The sequence below is a fragment of the Netta rufina genome, assembly GCF_964035555.1.
Source record: "Netta rufina genome assembly, chromosome: Z".
NCBI lineage: Eukaryota > Metazoa > Chordata > Aves > Anseriformes > Anatidae > Netta > Netta rufina.
The window spans coordinates 77824965-77842556 of NC_140126.1; the positions used below are offsets into that span (position 1 = coordinate 77824965).

General features: G+C 41.1%; 1 protein-coding gene across 4 annotated transcripts in view; it reads right to left on the reverse strand.

Annotated features, from left to right (window-relative positions):
- The window catches only part of ELL2 (elongation factor for RNA polymerase II 2), a gene marked incomplete at its 5' end in the record, with an annotated part of 39937 nt that overhangs the window by 5571 nt on the left and 16774 nt on the right, over nucleotides 1–17592 (reverse strand). For all 4 annotated transcript variants that reach the window (XM_084305531.1, XM_084305530.1, XM_084305532.1 and 1 more), the window contains 7 exons: nucleotides 418–487; nucleotides 2638–3199; nucleotides 4507–4600; nucleotides 4743–4867; nucleotides 7525–7784; nucleotides 9744–9907; nucleotides 13088–13209. In XM_084305531.1, the coding sequence (XP_084161657.1) occupies nucleotides 418–487; nucleotides 2638–3199; nucleotides 4507–4600; nucleotides 4743–4867; nucleotides 7525–7784; nucleotides 9744–9907; nucleotides 13088–13209 (1397 nt within the window). The remainder of the gene's footprint in view (nucleotides 1–417; nucleotides 488–2637; nucleotides 3200–4506; nucleotides 4601–4742; nucleotides 4868–7524; nucleotides 7785–9743; nucleotides 9908–13087; nucleotides 13210–17592) is intronic.

Sequence of the window (17592 nt, forward strand, 5' to 3'; positions counted from 1 at the left end):
TTAAACTTCATGTACTGAGTAATTTAGCATTCAAACTTTGTTCTGTATTGCCTCACCCCTAAACAGAAAGCAATACAAGTTCATATGGCTTTTCATTTTGGTCTTCAGGAAGAGTGAATTTTTTAATTTTTATTTATCTGCTAAAGCATATTAAAAATCGTTCTTAATACTTCTTCCCCCTCAAAATAATTAAGGGACAGCCTTAGACTTCAAAAATTAGGGGTATTCAAATAGGGCAGCTGGTTGACTTAAATCAAAATGTTCCTTTAGAGGAAATTGTCATTTTAAAGGAATTTGTCATTAATGTAAAATTATATTTTGGTAATTTTTCAGTTTTGTAGCTAAACTAGAGTTTTTACTGAAGTAGTTGAAAAATCATCTGTAAGTGGTATGATGCTTAATTATTATTGTACTCACATGATATAGTCTGGTAGTTCACTTGTCGATGAAGGAGTATCTGTGGAGGCAGTGGAATTTTCTTTAACTCCTGTGGAAAAGTAGAATTTTGATGCTCATGATAAACAGCTTTTTAATAGAGCTAAACAGTACCGACCTGATGGACTGGAAAAAAAAAATCCTTTAGTTTTATTCTCACAGTAAATTACTGGCAATAAGCTCTATGCACTAATAATAGTGCTCACAAGACCTTCTCCACAGTAGGCAGCACCAGAGTTTACAAAGAGGGCATGGCTACTTTATTCTACAGGGTCTGCATGACCAAACTATTACTCAGAGGTCAACTTTTCTTATTTCAAGACATGATGTGGCATCTGCACAGCAATTCAAATTACGCAGCAGCAGATGTAGTCACACAAAGAACAGAGTTTGATATATATCAACACCCAGGCTTCTGAGCATGGCAATAAAGGGAGTAGAAAGCTGAAGTTCTTTTCATGTCACTTTTTTGTCCCTCCTTCCCTACCCATTTTGGATATCCAAAGCTGGATTCAATTTCAGCACTCTTGTAGACAGGAAAGTCAAGAGCATTGTGTATGGGTTACTGGCATTCAGGCTTCAATAACCTGCAACAAAGACTTGTTCATCAATTAACGTGGCAATACCGGGGTAGAAAGTTATTTGCACTTGTAAATTGCTCTTTTGTTCTTTTAGATGGCATTGTGAAAACACAGTACATTCAACCTCCAGTCCTTCTTTTTAAAGAAACATTTCAAGACACATTTGTCTTTTTGACAAATAAGAAAAATAGCTGGAACAGGAAGTACGGTTCAGTATCTTCGTAATCTGCCTGCCTTTCATTTGGGGTTTGTTGGGAAGCTTAAAAAACACACAATCCTTTATTGTAATTACTATCTTACATCACTGCTGTTTAAGCACAGTATTTCTGCCGAAGCTCAGCCATTTTTACCAAGCTGTAAGCTGAGCAAAATCACAGGAAGACTTACATGTGTTCTACTGAATTAGTTTTAATTTTAATATTATCACAGGTTAAAAGCAGGAAGTATGGTAGAAAATAGTATAGGAATAAGAATAAATTCTGAGAAAAATGCAAAACAGTAACATAACCTCAGCATAAAAAAAAAAATACTATTTCTGTGAACAATTTGGCTGTGAGCATTTTACTTCCAAAAGCTCGAGCATTATTTGCTTAAATGGCTAGACCCATCTGAAAACTTCAACATAAGCATGAACTTGGAGGGTAATATGGATCCTTACTTCCCTAGCCATTCAGAATTACGTTACTGGTGTCTGGAGAAAGATGTTCACATGTCTGTAGTCAGGCATGAATTATTTCCAAGGCAATTCCATGCCACATTGCGGGCACTGGGCAGTATGTCCATGGTAAATGTGAAAAGACCATCTCAAAGCACACTTATGTACACACACAATCCTTCAAAGGGGCACCCTGCATGCTCTGAAGATTCCTTTGGGCTGTGATAGGCAAGGGCCAAACCTGACTTCTAGTTCGCTGAAGTAGTAGGTTCTGTGGCTAAAATGGAGAAGAGCACACAGCAGTGTTCAAACCAAAATTCCAGTAAACCATTTTCCAGTTTACACAGGTTTTAGAAAACCCAACAAAAGGTAGAGTAACATGAACTTTGTCTTGTAATACTTAATTAAATACATTTATTTCTGATCCATGTCTTTCAGTAAATATGCATCTCAATAAATAGTATGCAATACATATATTTGACAAGCTTCTCTATCATACGTTATTAGAGCAAAGGCTTTAAAACCTGCTGATTAAAAAAGTAAATTTCGGTTTCATGGAAGTCAAGTTTAAAAAAAAAATCTATTACTTGAGTTTTTCTAGCACCTAGCCCTTCCTTTTAAAGGGTTACAGTCCAACAGGAATCCATGTAATATTTCTTTGTTCTAACCATTTTAGTAGTGCAGAGTGAGAATTCTTAAATATATGCCTAACTTCAGGTTCCAGCAGAACAAGCTCAGCATCTGTTTTGGGGCTTTTCTTTTTTTAAAACTAAAAGATAAAATGTAGTGCAATGGCAGGCAAAAATATGATTTCCTAATTCATGATTATAAGTTAGGGATAATGGGAAGGGACTTAATATAGAGCAAGTGGAGAAAACAGACCATTCACCTTTCCACCCCATTTTTACCAGCACCTTTTCGCAACAGTTACCCATGCAATATTTAGGAAAAGCAGTGTATGGGTACCTTCATCTGTCTCCAAACTGGAGGGGTTTTTCAGGTTGGCAGTTTCTTCTTTTTCAAGGTCCTTCTCATTTTCGCCTGCATTCCTAGTGTCCTGCTTTTTGATTTGGTCCTTCTCTTTATGCTTTTTGGCCTTCTTCTTGGACTTTTTGTACAAAACCATGCCGTCCTCTCCTGCCGGCACAGTATGATCCTCCAACAGACTGTCAGCGGGTGCTGGGGTTCCCGAGGGAGTCCGAGAGGTATATTTTTCTTGCTGGTCCTTGAAGTTGCTACTGCTGTTTTGGTTGATGCTGTCTGTGGGCAGATATTGGGTCCCATGCCCTTTGGGGGTGCTGGGGGAGTTGGAGCTGGCGGTCTGGGGCGGGTTGGAGGCAGGCGTGCACGCAGTGGGCAGGGGCAGCGGGGCGGGCGCCGCGTCGGCTGGTGGTGGGGCCGGGGCTGCCTTCTTGGCAGGGGCAGGAGGTTGGGTGCCAAAGGATGGCTGGACTCGGCTGGTGAGGTGAGAGATCCTCGGCTTCTTGTTCATCAGGGGGTCGATGAAGTCAGAATCCCAGAGGCGTTTCTGAAAAATAAAACAGATTAGCAGAACTCAGTTTCGCTGCCGGTCTGGGCAAAAGCGTCTCAGAACAGGCAAATCTTGAACATACATCCCACACCTAAAACAATGGCACCCAGCAAGAAATTGATGCAGCTAAACACGTAGCTTGTTTACTCTTAGCTTTTAATCTTATGGTTTTTCAAGTTCTTTGTCCAAGCCTACAGCTAAGACTGCAGAAGGCTGCAGCCAGACGAGGAGGTCAGGTCCCTGGCTGACCATGGCAGCTCCGAGCAGCACTAAAATACCTTAACCATGAGAGGCTTCAAGTCCTCTCTCGTTTATTGTTATGCACACACAAGCTCGCAAAACCAAATTCCTTCAAGTTTTGGTTGCACTTACTAACGTGCAGTTTCTGTCACAGAAAGAGTTGTGCTTTTCCATAAAGCAGTGTGTTTTATATGGAGTTTTTTAAGCACTTTCTAAAGAGTTTGTATTGTCCTGTTTTATTATTTTTAGAGAAACAGGACGTATGTATGTTAAGTTTGAAAAGGCTGGGAAAAGGCTGATGTACCTCCCACTGATCCAGACCTGCCTTTTACCCTGCACCATAACAAGTATTTAAATGATGCCAGGAAGAAAAACATTCCCTCAAACAGTAGATTGCTATGGCAATTTGTCCTTATTCTAGACTTTGAGCATTATATTTAAAGAGCAGCACAAGGATGTTCGTGCAGGTTTGATGTATTGTAAGTACCATATTCACAAAGAACCTTGAATGTATGCAATTGTGTAACAAATATTTATACAAATATATATATAAACCTTGTATGTCTGATTTTCAGAAGACCTTCCCACACACCAAGATAATCAAGTTACGTGTCAATACAAAACTATTAAGTATTTAATCAGAAAGTATGTGACTGTAACAATAACGGGTAGCCAAGAAGTTCAGCCTCTACAGGCAAGCTCCCTGCAAGGTCAGTGTGCTATTGATAGCGACATGCTAGGCTGATGCCTCAACTATTCAGACACTACGTGGATAGCTTCTGTGAGATCTAGGCTTATTTACAAGATAACATGTATTCAGGAACTGCTTTTTCCCGAAGATTTTAATAAACATAGCAGCTCTTGAGCTATGTGAGCATACGGTTTAAAGTCTTTGACAGTGCAACCATCTTTAAAAAAAATGTAATTGACCAACTAGAAATAAGAGCTTCAGTATTTCATATGATAAAGACAATACTAGTGCTCTGCATTACAGCTTTTACTCCAATATAAAAGCCAGTTAAATCATAATACATTGTAAATAATGTTAAAAAGCCACAAAATACCTGGGAAGGAGAAGCTGTTGCAGCATCTTTATTAGAAGTTACAGGAGATTCCAAAAGACTGGTGCTGGTGGTATTCTGAGATGAATTTACTCTTCTGTAAGGATTACCCATATTTCAGGTTACAAGGCAAAAACATCCATGTCATAATTCTTTCATTACTGGGAAAACACACACTCCTCATTTCCCGGATGAAAGTTTCCAAAACTTATTTTCCTTCCCCTAGAGACTAAACTTACCTAGAAAGTATTAATTCCAGTGACTGTTTATCAAATTCATTGTATCCAGGCCAGTCTTTCTGAATGTCTTTAAATACATAATCCTTCAGAGTATAAGAGTTATCCTTGGGATTCAAGTTGGCTACCTACAGGCAGACATCAATAAAAGAAAAAAAGTTCATTATACTTCAACACAAACCACAGTAGTAAAGCAGAGCTAAATCATCACTGAAAACAAAATCAAGCACGAGTGTTCTAGATTTTAGAGGTGAAGACCAAAGTCATTCTCATATAATGAGCGCACTGATCCTCAAAAAACATGGTCAATTTTGGATATATGAAACATGCTCATGTAAATTTATCTGCACAACGTAACACTGAGTTTAATACAGCACTAAGAACCACGGCAAGCTATGCCAAAGCTGCCCAGTCTTCACTGGTACAGCATGTGGACAGGCCTGATTTTTAATATTATTTTCTGTGAAGGAGCAGAGAATGCACATCCCCAGCTGCAGACTCAGAGCTGTTCCACTTCAGGAGGACACCACGGCACTGCAGTTGTGGTGCACGGCTGTTCCTGGGCAAGCATCTCCATCACCACCTCAATGAGCAAGAGCAGCTTATTTGTCATCTCCTGCCTGGTAAACAGAATGGTGTTTCTTTCCCCAGTGAGTGCACGCTGCAAGGAACTACAGCTTTCTGTTGGACAGGCTTACAGGATAACTGCACTTTTACTACAAAGATGGATTATTCTGCCACACAAAAGGCAGACAGATGAAAAAAGGTAACTGTGGCCATATCTAACAATTTCTATTTTAAAACCAAGATTTAGTGCTCCAGGAGAGACGCACAGAAACACTCTTCCTCTTGCAGACACAGGGTTCATTGCAGCAAGTCACTGTCGTGAGAAAGTCATGTGCCCCTGCAAGTGAGGTGTTAAAATATCTTCCCTAAGAAAAACACAAAGTATACTCAAAGTTAACTAGCAAAACCTCAGGACTGCTGCCACCCAAAGGGCTGTTTCAGACTTCCTCCTCTAAATTTTTGAGGAAAAGAAAAACAACATTGGTCCATTTGCCTGATACAAAACGTTCAATCACTCTGTAAAAAACGACCACCAGTTTCTGCAGCTTTCACTATTTTCTTCTCCCCAGCGTTTACTAAAAGTTATAAATGCCGATGATCAAAGAAAAAAGGATTTAAATGTGTTAGTGGATTAAGCATGCTTTATTTTCTGATGCACTTTCTGACTTATTCTGAAATTTATTAGACCTGAGTTTATTTTTTTATCCTTTAATACACTATAAATAAATGCTACTAATTTGTGTCTGTGTGCAAGTGTCCCCTGCTTAAAAATAATTAAAAGTATCCAAGACACCCAGAAACTAAACCATTTGTTAAAAAAATTGAATTAAAGCTATATTCTCAGAGAATGAAACTGTGAATGTTAGATCTTAGCAAGTTTAGGCTCCTGATATTAGATTCCACTAAAACTGGCTACAGAGACAAGAAAAATTTGAGCAAGGTTTTTCATGGTGCTGCTAACACGATCATTTCTGAATACGAACTAGTACCTTCAGACTCTAAAAGTCTCTTGTAAACATTGCCAAAAGTAATGGGATAGGAGAACTTCTTTTTTAGTCTAGAGAGCTGAAGTTCTGGACTTTTAAAATCAACTTAAATATGAAATTAACTATTTAAATTCATAGTAAGAATGCAGCTTTTGTTAAATTGCACATCTTCGAGGTCAAAAACTACCACTGCTTTGGGCAAACAAAGAAACAATACTTTACGTATTTGAGCAACCAGTGTTTAAAATTCAGTGTAGGAACAACGCCAACTGCATAAATATTAAATTTTACTCACTGTAGTAGTTTTCAAAACTATCCTAGATAGACAGAAAATGCTCCTGGCTTACGCTTGCATATACTTGCATAACTCAGTCACAGTCTATGGGTACCAGTAGTACTAAAAAAATGAAGTCAGCATCCACTGCATATTATTATATCCTAATGAGCCTTCTCAGAACTGTTTGAGTAGAAAAATTAGTGTCACTCTTGACCACAGAATTTACAAGTTTCACCTTGTAAAACACCGTAGGCTTACTGGTGATTTTGATGAACGTGATGAAGAAACACCAGCAGAACTTAACTCAGAGAAGCACTGGAAAAGCTACTGCATAAGAAAAAACCCTGCAGGAATGACAGAAGCAGAATTCATACAATAGCAAAGAGAACCTTTGCTCGAACGAGGACCACTGCCTTTCTCATTTACTGACAGCTGAGACACCCCTCAACAGACTGCAGTCCACAACAGGTCACAAGAGGAGCCAACATACCACATACAGGCCACAAACTGCATGTGGAACACTAACCTACTTGACTACTGACTTCTCCCCGTAAACTCATCACAACAAATATGAAGTACTGTGATGATCTATTTCAAGCAACTGAGAGAAAGTAAAGTCAGTTACTCTCAATTAGCTGGTTCAGCAGTCCAAGCAACAGAAAAGCATGGGGAAAAAAGGCAGTAGGAACAACAAAGCAAAAAAAAAAAAAAAAAAAAAAGTGAATTGCTGCCTGCCATCCTAGAAAAACAAAACTACCCCCCAGATCTTTTAGTCTTTCCTTCTGTCACTTTGGCTTGCATTTGGAGGACCCTTCATAGTGCCGTTTGAAACACTGAAATGAGGAGAAGATTAAAGTGTTTATGATTTTTCTCATTTAAATATGGGAGTAACATACCCCTAAATTATGATTAAAAGAACAGCAGGAGAAAAAAATGCTGGCAACCATGATCTGACCTGCTGCAGGATAGCTGCAAGGGAATTCTTGTCCTTCTGGTTGACACCATCTCTCTGCAAGCGAGCAAGTAACTCTGGTTTCTTGTAAGCCTTCAGTGCCAGTAAGTGAATCACCCTGTCCCTATACGGTCGCTGAGAAACAGTATTGTTTGCATGAGTCTTCCGTATCGTATTTGCTGGGTTTATGGGTGTCGACCTCTTCCTCTCAGGCGCAGCATCCGAAACGTTTTGTGGTGCTTTTCTGATCTGTACTCTTTTTCCTAAATTAAGGATAAAACGAAAAAGCGTTACCAGGGATGTTCAAAGTAGCCAAGGAAATTGATTTTTCTAAAAATGTATTTACTTAGCATTTTAAGATCCACTGGCATATTCAGAGAGTAAAGATGCATCAGGTTCAGAATTAAAATATTATTCAATACAATAAAAACAGGTAGGTGAGTGATAGGAAAATTTACATATTTATTTATATAGATAGATGCTGCTTTTATTATTTTTCCAGTTTTATGCTTAAGCACTGAAGAGTGCCTAGGAAGACAAGTCTACAGAAACAATTGCACCACTGCCTAAAGAAACTACCAGTGATTGGTGTTCATCACCTGAGTCACTCATTCTATACAGAAATTTTTACCCCCCCTCTTATTACATAAGCTCATATATATGTCATCAAGTTTGGCAGAAAACAGTATATCAAGAACCTAACACTTCTTGGGACCATGCCAGAGAAGTTTAAAAAGAAAGCCTGCTCAGCATTTTGGATCAAGCTACAAAGAGGCATGTTTCTCAACCGGAGGAGCAATGCAAGTGCTTGCAAACAGTGCATCCAGAGTGTAAAAGTAACAGCGCCCAACCTGGATCTGAGCTTTCCAGAAACAGCCCTCAGCTTCTCTACTCAGTTTTTAAATAACACCTGCTATAGAACAGAAAAAAAATATAAAACGTGATATTATCGTAGTAAAAAAATGTTGCAATCCGCCAGAGGATGTGAGGCATTTTTCTGAAGCAAGCAAGTCACGTTTGGTACATGAGGGAGGCCAACGAGGATGTGTCAGAACATCCGAGGCTCCACCTCTCCTCCGTCAGACACGCTTGGAATTCAGGAAATTTCTGGAGTCACAGGGGAGAGACCAGTACATAGCTGTGCTGATTACTGCTGTCCCCAGGAACTGTAGAAATGTATTTCCAGCGCAGGCCAAACCTTTATGATCTTTCTGCCCTTGGACTTTGCCCTCCTGGCTGCCAAGAACAAAGCCAACCACACAAACACACGTGATTACGTTTTCAGAGCACCACGAGCTGGCCAGCTGTCTCCTGAATGCATTCCAAATGTTGTGACAAGGTAAAACCAATTTAGATGCGTGCCTCCTGGCACAGCAGATAGTGGAAGTAGCATTCAGCCAAGCACCTGCTTAAGTCGTGTCTCTGAATCACTTAAAAGCAATCAGCCAAAAACATAACCACCTGCTACCACGAGTGACAACCCCAGCTCCCCACCTGTACCATATAAAGCATGCTGAAAGCCACCCTCTGTGCTCTAGCAGCACCCAGCCTGTCCCACCTGGGCTTCGCCTGTGCCAGCCTGAAACAGAAGCACCACCAAATCCTGTCATTCTGCTGCCGCCCATCCTCAGGCCCCATTTCCTTAACTTAAAGCTTTCGCTTGGGGTCTGTTTAAGCAGCCAATCTGCTTAAGGAACCAGCATTATTTGTCTTGAGAGTTGTTTTTTTTTAAATGGAAAAACAGTCTTATGGTAACAGTTGCTCATTCATGGTGAAGACAAAATAAATCTAATTAGCATCAGCATATGCAAAAAACAGTAAGCTTATGAATTTGTATAGGAAGCTTCGTCAGTGTTGCTTTTTTTTTTTACATTTCAAATTCAGGTGATGGTTTAGTGCAGTATTTAGGTAGTCAAGAGTGCTGTTACAAAACAAAAACATTAGTTACTAAAACAGAGGATGTAAGTGCATGGGGAGTGAAAAACCCTCAAAAGCTCAACAGTCAAAATTTCAACCAGCCCAGCAATATGGGAACAAGGAAGAAAAGGCTGGCAGGCTTTGGGGAGGCTGGAAAAAGCTAACTTCTGAACGCAGCAACAGGAGGTTTTAAATCTGCAACGTGAGAGTGAGCCACCTAAAACTAGGACTTGCCAACAGCATGCCAAAGGAAATAGTTACTGAAAACTTACAGACATCTAGTAGAAAACAAAATACAACCATACCTAAATATGGTCCACCAGGCTTAATAAACTTTGCGCTTCGATTGCGTGATTCCAGTTCTGCTTGGGTCATGCGCTCTCTGGTCATCTGATAGGAATCATTTGTTGCACATACTGTAATTTTATTCTGTACAGATCCCAGGCAACTCAGTTGTGAGACTCCAGAACTACAAAAACATTGAAAAAAAAAAATGAGCCCAAGCACTATTTCAAGTCCAGAAGTATGGTTGTATTAGAAACTTAAACACCTGTGTTAACAGGCAGAGAAAAATGTTTTTCACTTCTGACAGCTAGCTGATAGATGTTTCAAATAACCTCTGCATGCCCAACGCCCAAATTTTATCCATGTTACCTGTCAATGTAATCACAATGTTCTCGTACAACCACTTTTGAGGGGCAAGCTCACGATAGGATGAGTGGCTGTACTAAGAACTACAGCAAACTACTCAAATTACTACGTGAGCTGAAGTAGTTACATGGGCATCCTAACAGCTACCTGCACATTATGCCTTCGAGGCTTTCTGAGTAATGCTCAGCACCTAGTTAAGCACATATTTGAAAGTCACCAGCTTCCTCTGCCCGCCCAAGTCCGACAACTTGCTCGTGACTGCCCACGTCTCCCTGAGGTTCAAGAAAGCAAAGCCAGACCTCCCCTCAAAGCCTGTATGCTACCTGTCACCACTAACTGCTGCCTTCAGAGGTTGTCCTCTTTTTTTTTTTTTTTTTTTGCTGACCCTGTGCATTTGACAGCAATGTTGGTTTAACTCTGGGGATTTGTATTTTATAAGGGACACTTCAAACAAAGCCCTGTACAACAGAACAAATGAGAGGGCAGGTGTGGCATCTCCTCAGTAAAGCTCAGACGTCAGGTTTCTGAAGGGGCCCAGTCCTCTGGGATGCAAGTGCCTCGTGTTTCTACCAGCCACAGACATCAGCAGCATCTCACTGACGGAGCTGCTGGCAGAAGCTGCAAAATAGGTGAAGAGTGGCTTTCCCCCAAAACCATCTTCTTGTTTGCCCTGAATCAGTTTAAATGCACTCACACTCATCCAGATGAGCATGTCCACGGCCTAACAGCAACTCAATTTAACCTTAGTGATTACAGCTGTGAACATGTATTTTGTGCAGCAGAGCACTTGTTCTGTCCAGAAAGAGGCTGACAGACTAATCTAGCCTGAAACACTTCGAACAACCCTGAAACTCCCCAGTTAAGGTTCCAAAAGGAGAGGTTGAGCAACAACATTCAGCATCTAGCTTCTTACCTTACCAGGTTGTTTCTGACAGCCACAAGACTGGACAAAGCCAAGCCACTGAGAATATTCAGGATACAGCTACGGTTCTGTCCAACTGGAGCCCAGAGCTACATTTTTGGAATTGTTTCTTGCTCCCAGAACAGCACATGTACAATAGAAAGAGATTGCTCTTGCCGCCCAGAGTGCAAGCTCTACCCGTTGCCCATTTGCTTTACCCATCACAGGGACTCATCTAAGAAGGACCAGCACCAGCACCGAAGCATTGTGCGCTGCTCAGTGCATGTGGCTCGCTGTCACTTCCCCGGGTTGCAGCAACCAAAGTTCAAGAAGAGAAAGGGCCCCACTGGGCAAGACATCTGCATGGAACAGCTCCCATAGCAGCTTGTCCCAAATATATTTCAAAGAAGAAGAGATGGGGCACAGCTCAGACCTCAGAGAAAAGGCTAATACTATGGGAGCTGCTAAGGACTAACCAAGAAGACACAGTGCAATTCCCCTCCTTGAGCTATGGATTTTCTGAATTTGAGCAAGTTTTGAAGCCAGACCTGCCTTGAGCAGAAGGTCCCTTCTGTATTATTATTTTTAAATGATTCTACATAAAATACTCCAACAAACTGAGAGCTGACTACAAAAGAACTCAAAATCTAATTCAAACAAGCTTTCAAAATAGATTGGCAGAACCACATTAAAACTACTTAGGCATGTTATTCAGACCTAAAGCAGCTTAAATTTAATCTTTCTTATAAAATGAATTCAGTTCAATTTAACAGAAGCTGCTCCTTCACAAACAAAGGGCCCACAGAGATGCTCAGTGAAACACTTGAGTTGGACTTGAGGACCGCTACACATTAGGCTTGCCTGCACAAGGACCCTGAAGCAATTTCTCTCAGGAGTATGAGCTGTCTTCCTCAATGGCCCTCTTGAAGGCCACTTGCAGGTTTTCTAATCAGGAGCTGGCAGCAGCCTCAGCGCACCAGGCACACACAGCTTTTATCAGACAGAAGAGGGGAGAGCAAGCAGGACTCACCCCTGCTGCTTACTCTGTGCCAGCATCAGCAGCCACTGTCTGGCTCCTTGCAGACACAGCGTAAACAAGGGGGGAAAACAAAAACAAAACAAAAAAAAAAAGCACACCAAAAGGCACCCCCCCAGGCTCCCCAGGTCCACTGCTGAAGCGTTCAGCTCTCAGCAATCCCACCAGCTGCACGAGTTGACAGAAAGGCTGCACTGCCTAGGAGAGAACTAGCACAAGAAGTGAGGACGTTCGGAGGTCTCCTGCTAGGCAGAGAGCTACTCAATCCGCTCACATTCATAATGCTGGTAAATTCTCCACCACGACAAACCCCAATTTCCAAGGTAAGTGCAGGAGCCTTTCTGCGGCCAGAAGAGGAGCAGCCCCTTTCAGAGATGCACACAGGGCTGTCTGCTATCAGCTTCCCTGCTCAGCACAGGCTCTGCCGGCAGCTTCCTGCAAACGCGTGGGGACAGGCAGTGGTTCTGCACCCCCGACCCCACCAGCACCACACTGAATGCCTTCTTCCAGGGGCTGAGGCAAGCCAGGTGTGAGAGCACGGAGCTTGCTGGGCTGTTAGCTAGACCCTAACACTGTTCACTTTGACTCAAACGAACCAGGACAAGGCGCTGCTGTATTGCCTTTGGGTTCTGAAACGTGGTGGTCATGCAGCTATGGGTAGGTCACTGAGTTATGTGGTTCTTAAAATAAGACAACTATCCATCATGGCTGGCCTCCTAGCAGGCTGCCAGCTATAATCATATTTACATATGGTTGGAGAATGGATCTGGTCTAGCTTGGATGATACTGAACTCCAAATGCTTTTAAAAATAGCTCTGAGAGGTGAGAAAGCAATCAAAAGGCTACTCTCTTTAAAAGCAAAACCTAAAGAATTCTATGTAAAAGCAAGTATTTATATATAATGAGCAAAAAATCAGGCTACTGCTAGGTATTTTATTTTTATTTTTTTTAACTGCAGCTCATCACTAAGAGCACGCCTCTGTTAAAGGTTTGAGCATATAGCATAAAGCCACAGAATCTACTTAAATTTGCCATGAAAGAAAATGTTAAGTAAAACTTACCTTGAGACAGTTTGCTGGACACAGTCAAAGCTTCCCTGAGGGCTATCTTTGCCAACATTTGACACGTAGAAGTTAAATGTATGCAATTCATTTGGGACTTCAGCTTTGGGAATTTTAACAACCTAAAAGGAAAAAAAAAAAGTTTATGTAAAGACTTCAATCTACACTCCTTTGCTTGTGATTAGCTACAGTCATAAGAGTCTTCGTAGGATTTACTTCTCAATGAGAAAATGCGTTTCAAAAGCTTTAGCATGATTTCAGTGACATCACTAAAAAGTCTGATCTGGCATAATTTGCCCTCCAAAAGCAGCCCAGGCTATGTGCTGCTGTTGTAACTGTACCAGAAAAGCTACAGTCAGTCGTCAAGGCACTCAAGCAGCAAGCACTCTGGCACCTAATTCAGCAAGGCATACAAGCAGCAAGTAGTCCCTTCCAATTAAGTGGAATTACTATGCATGTACTTAGCTTTAAATGCAAGTGCCTGAGCACAGCCAAACAGGCTGAAGCTTGGCTAACTCAACAGAGCAAAGCAATGTGCACGACCCAGCTCTGTGATTTACCCTGTCCTCATGAAGCACAATCAGCATTCAGCTACAAGAAACAGCAACGCACGAACTGTAAAACTTCTAAGGATATCAAAGGTGAATTTCAACTCCAACAGACGCTAAAAGCCTTTTTCTTTTGCTCAGTTCTAGATTATTTGCATAAGCATGACATGTAAATAGTTGTTGGTAAACTCAGTCAGATATAATAAAACTTTATTTCCTTGGCTGAGCTAATCACTTAGCCTAGGATGTGACACACTTTACCAGAGCTGAAAAACTTAAGTGTGAGGAATCACTAAAATGTTTATTGGCATAAGCACATTTGAAAAAAAAAAAAATTTGAAAAATGTGCTGCTTTACAAATAAAACCCTGAAGCACAAAAAATGACTGCCATCCAATTACTTTGTTCTGAACATAAAATTAGGCTGCATAACGTCTAAAAAGCTGTTTTGAAATTTGCTTGAATTTTTAATGGAATATTAAGTAAAAGTGACAAGAAAGGGTATTTAGATGTGATACTCAACAGTCTTTTTCTTATTCTTTCACTTGTGAATTTGGCTAGTCTTTCTAAAAATCAGTGTCATTTTGCACAAAGTACTAACATGAAACTAGAAGACTCCAATAGTATTTTAATCATTAACATCTGGACAGTTTAGCAGCAGCTCGGGGCAATAGCTGGACAAGGAGAAAGACAATTTACCCGAACATTATTCTTTTACTTAAGCCTCAAGTAGCTGTATTCTTAAGAGAGCAATTTATGCAGTTGCAATAAGAATGAAAATAAAGCAAGTTACCTGATTCATCATCGTGGGTCGCGCGTGCTACCTTACCTTTCAACTATTACAAAGGTTACTACAGAGTAACCATCAGTCTGCAAAGATCACAGGAACGTGAATTCACCTACATTTTCTAAAACCAGCCATCACTGATTGAACGTTTCAGCCTAATGGTTTTACAGTACATACAGCAGGTGTGTATGCGTGGCATTGATAGGACTGTAAGTGGCGGACTGAGGATTCAACCCACCGAAGAAGAGGATGTCTTGTAGCCTGATGTAGTTTTTGGAAGAACAGCAAATATCAATCTAAGGCTGCCAGTCAAGAAATACAACCACACATATTGAAGTAGCTAAATGTTGCTGTGTATGCTTTCAATTAATTCTCAAAGCTTTGGGGATTTTTTTTTTTCCTGTTGATCAGCTGAAAGAATGTATATCCACGGAATCACCTTAGCAATTAGTAATATCTATAACCAGAATTTTTTTCTTTACAAGTCTGGATGAATTACTGTGGATATTAAATCACAGACCAGCCAAATGTTTTGATGTGACAATGTGAAGATGGAAGTTGGCCTAAGAGCACATTTAAAAACTTGTTTGTTGCTCTCCCACTACCTTCAGTGAAGCCTTATTTCTCCCAATGAAACAAGACATCGACAAGGTATGGAGAAAAATACAAATGCGCCTCCTTGCAGGCAGAAACATATCAAGCTGATCACCAAAAATGACTTACCATTTGAACAAACTCAAACACAAATCCTGAACCTGTCAAGGCTTCCTGCAGCTCCCCATCCTGCCCAGCTTTGTAAGAAAGGCACCGATGATGACAAGCGAACCAGCTGTTGACAGCACTGTGATAGGTGTCTTCTCACCAGAAAGTAAGAGATCTAGAAGTTAACTTTCATTCTCACCTTTTCAAGACAGGTTTTTCAAAAACTTTGCAAGAGCTAGGTGATCACTCCTCAGGCACTCCCTGACTTAAGGTAAAGAGGAAGCAAGCACTGTGGGAGAATATTTTTGAAATCTTCAAGCACAGAAAACAGCAGTGCAACTAATTGGAGAATTAAAAATAGTTTCATCTTCAGTTCCAAAATTATTGGATTTGTAATGCAGCGGATACAAGGCTCTCATTTTTGTCATTTTCCTTAAAAGTTCTTACCAGTTAGAAATTTGAGGTGTTTTTAAAGAACTCAGAACAACAGTTAGTGGTGAGAAGGGCTGCTAACTCAGTTCAATGCCGCATTTCTTACTATTTGCTGCTGCATCCAGGAAACTGAAGGACCCAGTAAATGCTTTAGCAACCTCTGAAAAGGACTCATTCAGAGTATCCACAAAGTGAAAAGCTTTTTCCCTTAAACAAGGGAACTTACTGCAGAAAGTCTGTTGTATTTCAGATAAGCCAGTTCAATAAACTTTGAAAAAGCTCTGAGGGGAAAAGAAAGTGCATTTTAAGTTACATTAAATGCAAATAAATCAGATAAGCTGATTTTCCATATTATGGTTCAAAAGTAAAAGCCCAAACATTTACGAAAAAAAGAACAAAGTGTAAGTATTGAATCTGTAGGTAATACAAAGCTGGCAGGGACAAAATACATGAGGATGGAGTCAAAGCAGACTTGAAAAACAGGAGATGGGTCTGAAAATGCGAGCATGCTGCCATTTGAAAGCAGCTGTGCAAGGAACCTTATTTTTAGAGCAGAAACATGGGAACCAGCCAGCTGCAGGAGCAGCTCCACAAAAACTGTAAAAACACAAAAACTGCACCTCGAACCGCAGCACAGCGGCCTGAGCCCTGCACCTGGGAGCTGCCTCTCTTGATCCTCTTTCCAGCTCTTCAGAGACTACTGCTGCTTCTGCAATTACTCCATTAACTTGCTGACAACTTCTAGGTTTTCAAAAATTACTGCCACCCCAAATGCTTAAGATCAAGTTTTATTGCTGTTGGCATACTTGCCATTCCCTTCTGTATCTTGCAAGACAAAATAGCGCTTCAAATTAGTTTGACACATCAGTTTCTCCAAATAAGCCTTCTGTTTTGAACAAACCAGCCAGATTTTACACCATAAATTTGTATCCTATAGTTCTGAAAATTTCAATACGGAGTTCGAGTCTTCTTGGTTTAATCAGAATTAAGATACTGCATTCAGCTTCCAATAAGCAGAGTGGCCAAAAGTTTGTTTTTCCTATTTGAGCTATACTTGCAGAAGTAGGTCAAGGATCCTGTATTAATAAAGCACATATTGCAACTGCATTAATCCGTGACAGAAAATAAACTTATCCATATCAGGAAGCTGCACTGCAAGCCAGTTGTTAGTGCTTTTGTTCAGAAAAGCTGCTTTATATTCGTACTCTGCCTTGCATGCATACAGAGTGTCCCAGCTTGCAGGTGGCGTGCTCTACCTTGAAAGTAATTTGCCATACCCTCCCACGGCAAAGAAGAGTATTTCTAACAGCAAACACCCACCCTGGCACAACGCATTACTCATCGCTGATCTTTGCTCTTCCCCTAGGAGGAGGGAAGTCCTTGCTGCAGACCTAGTTTATCCCTGCCAGCAGACAGCCAGATGGAGCAATGAAAGACGATGAGAAAGCCCTGAAGAGAAGCTGCAATATATGCACACCTTAACCAAAGAATCACTCAGGTTGTGTCTAGACAAGGAAACAAGGTCACCTTGAAAACAGGTGCATACCAGCGCCGTTCAAAACAACTTCTCCCCCTCACTTAGGCACTAACCTAGTGAAATGAGCCACGTGTCTACCCCCAAACATCGCCCCAGTTTCAGGCAGGCTAACAAACTTGTCTGAATTACTATGTCTGTGGTCTGTATACTTCCCAGGGTACGTACCAGCATGTGAAGACAGAGCATCACTTTTCTCCTCGCAGATGATTCCTTATGCACCCAAACACATTTATCCGCGTCCGCACACCTTTCCCCGTTTCACACGGGAAGCCCATTGTGCAGACATCTCCACGAGCAGACGGCGCGTCAATGCAGCCAGCTGTGGTAGCACTACTCCATTTCTCCCACACGCCACTTCACATCATAACTTCATGTCCCCGTGTCCTAGTTTTGGCTGTGACAGAGCTGACTTTCCTCATGACAGCTGGTATGGTGCAGTGTTTTGGATTCAGGATGAGAACAATGCTGATAACACACCGACCTGTAGCTGTTGCAGAGCA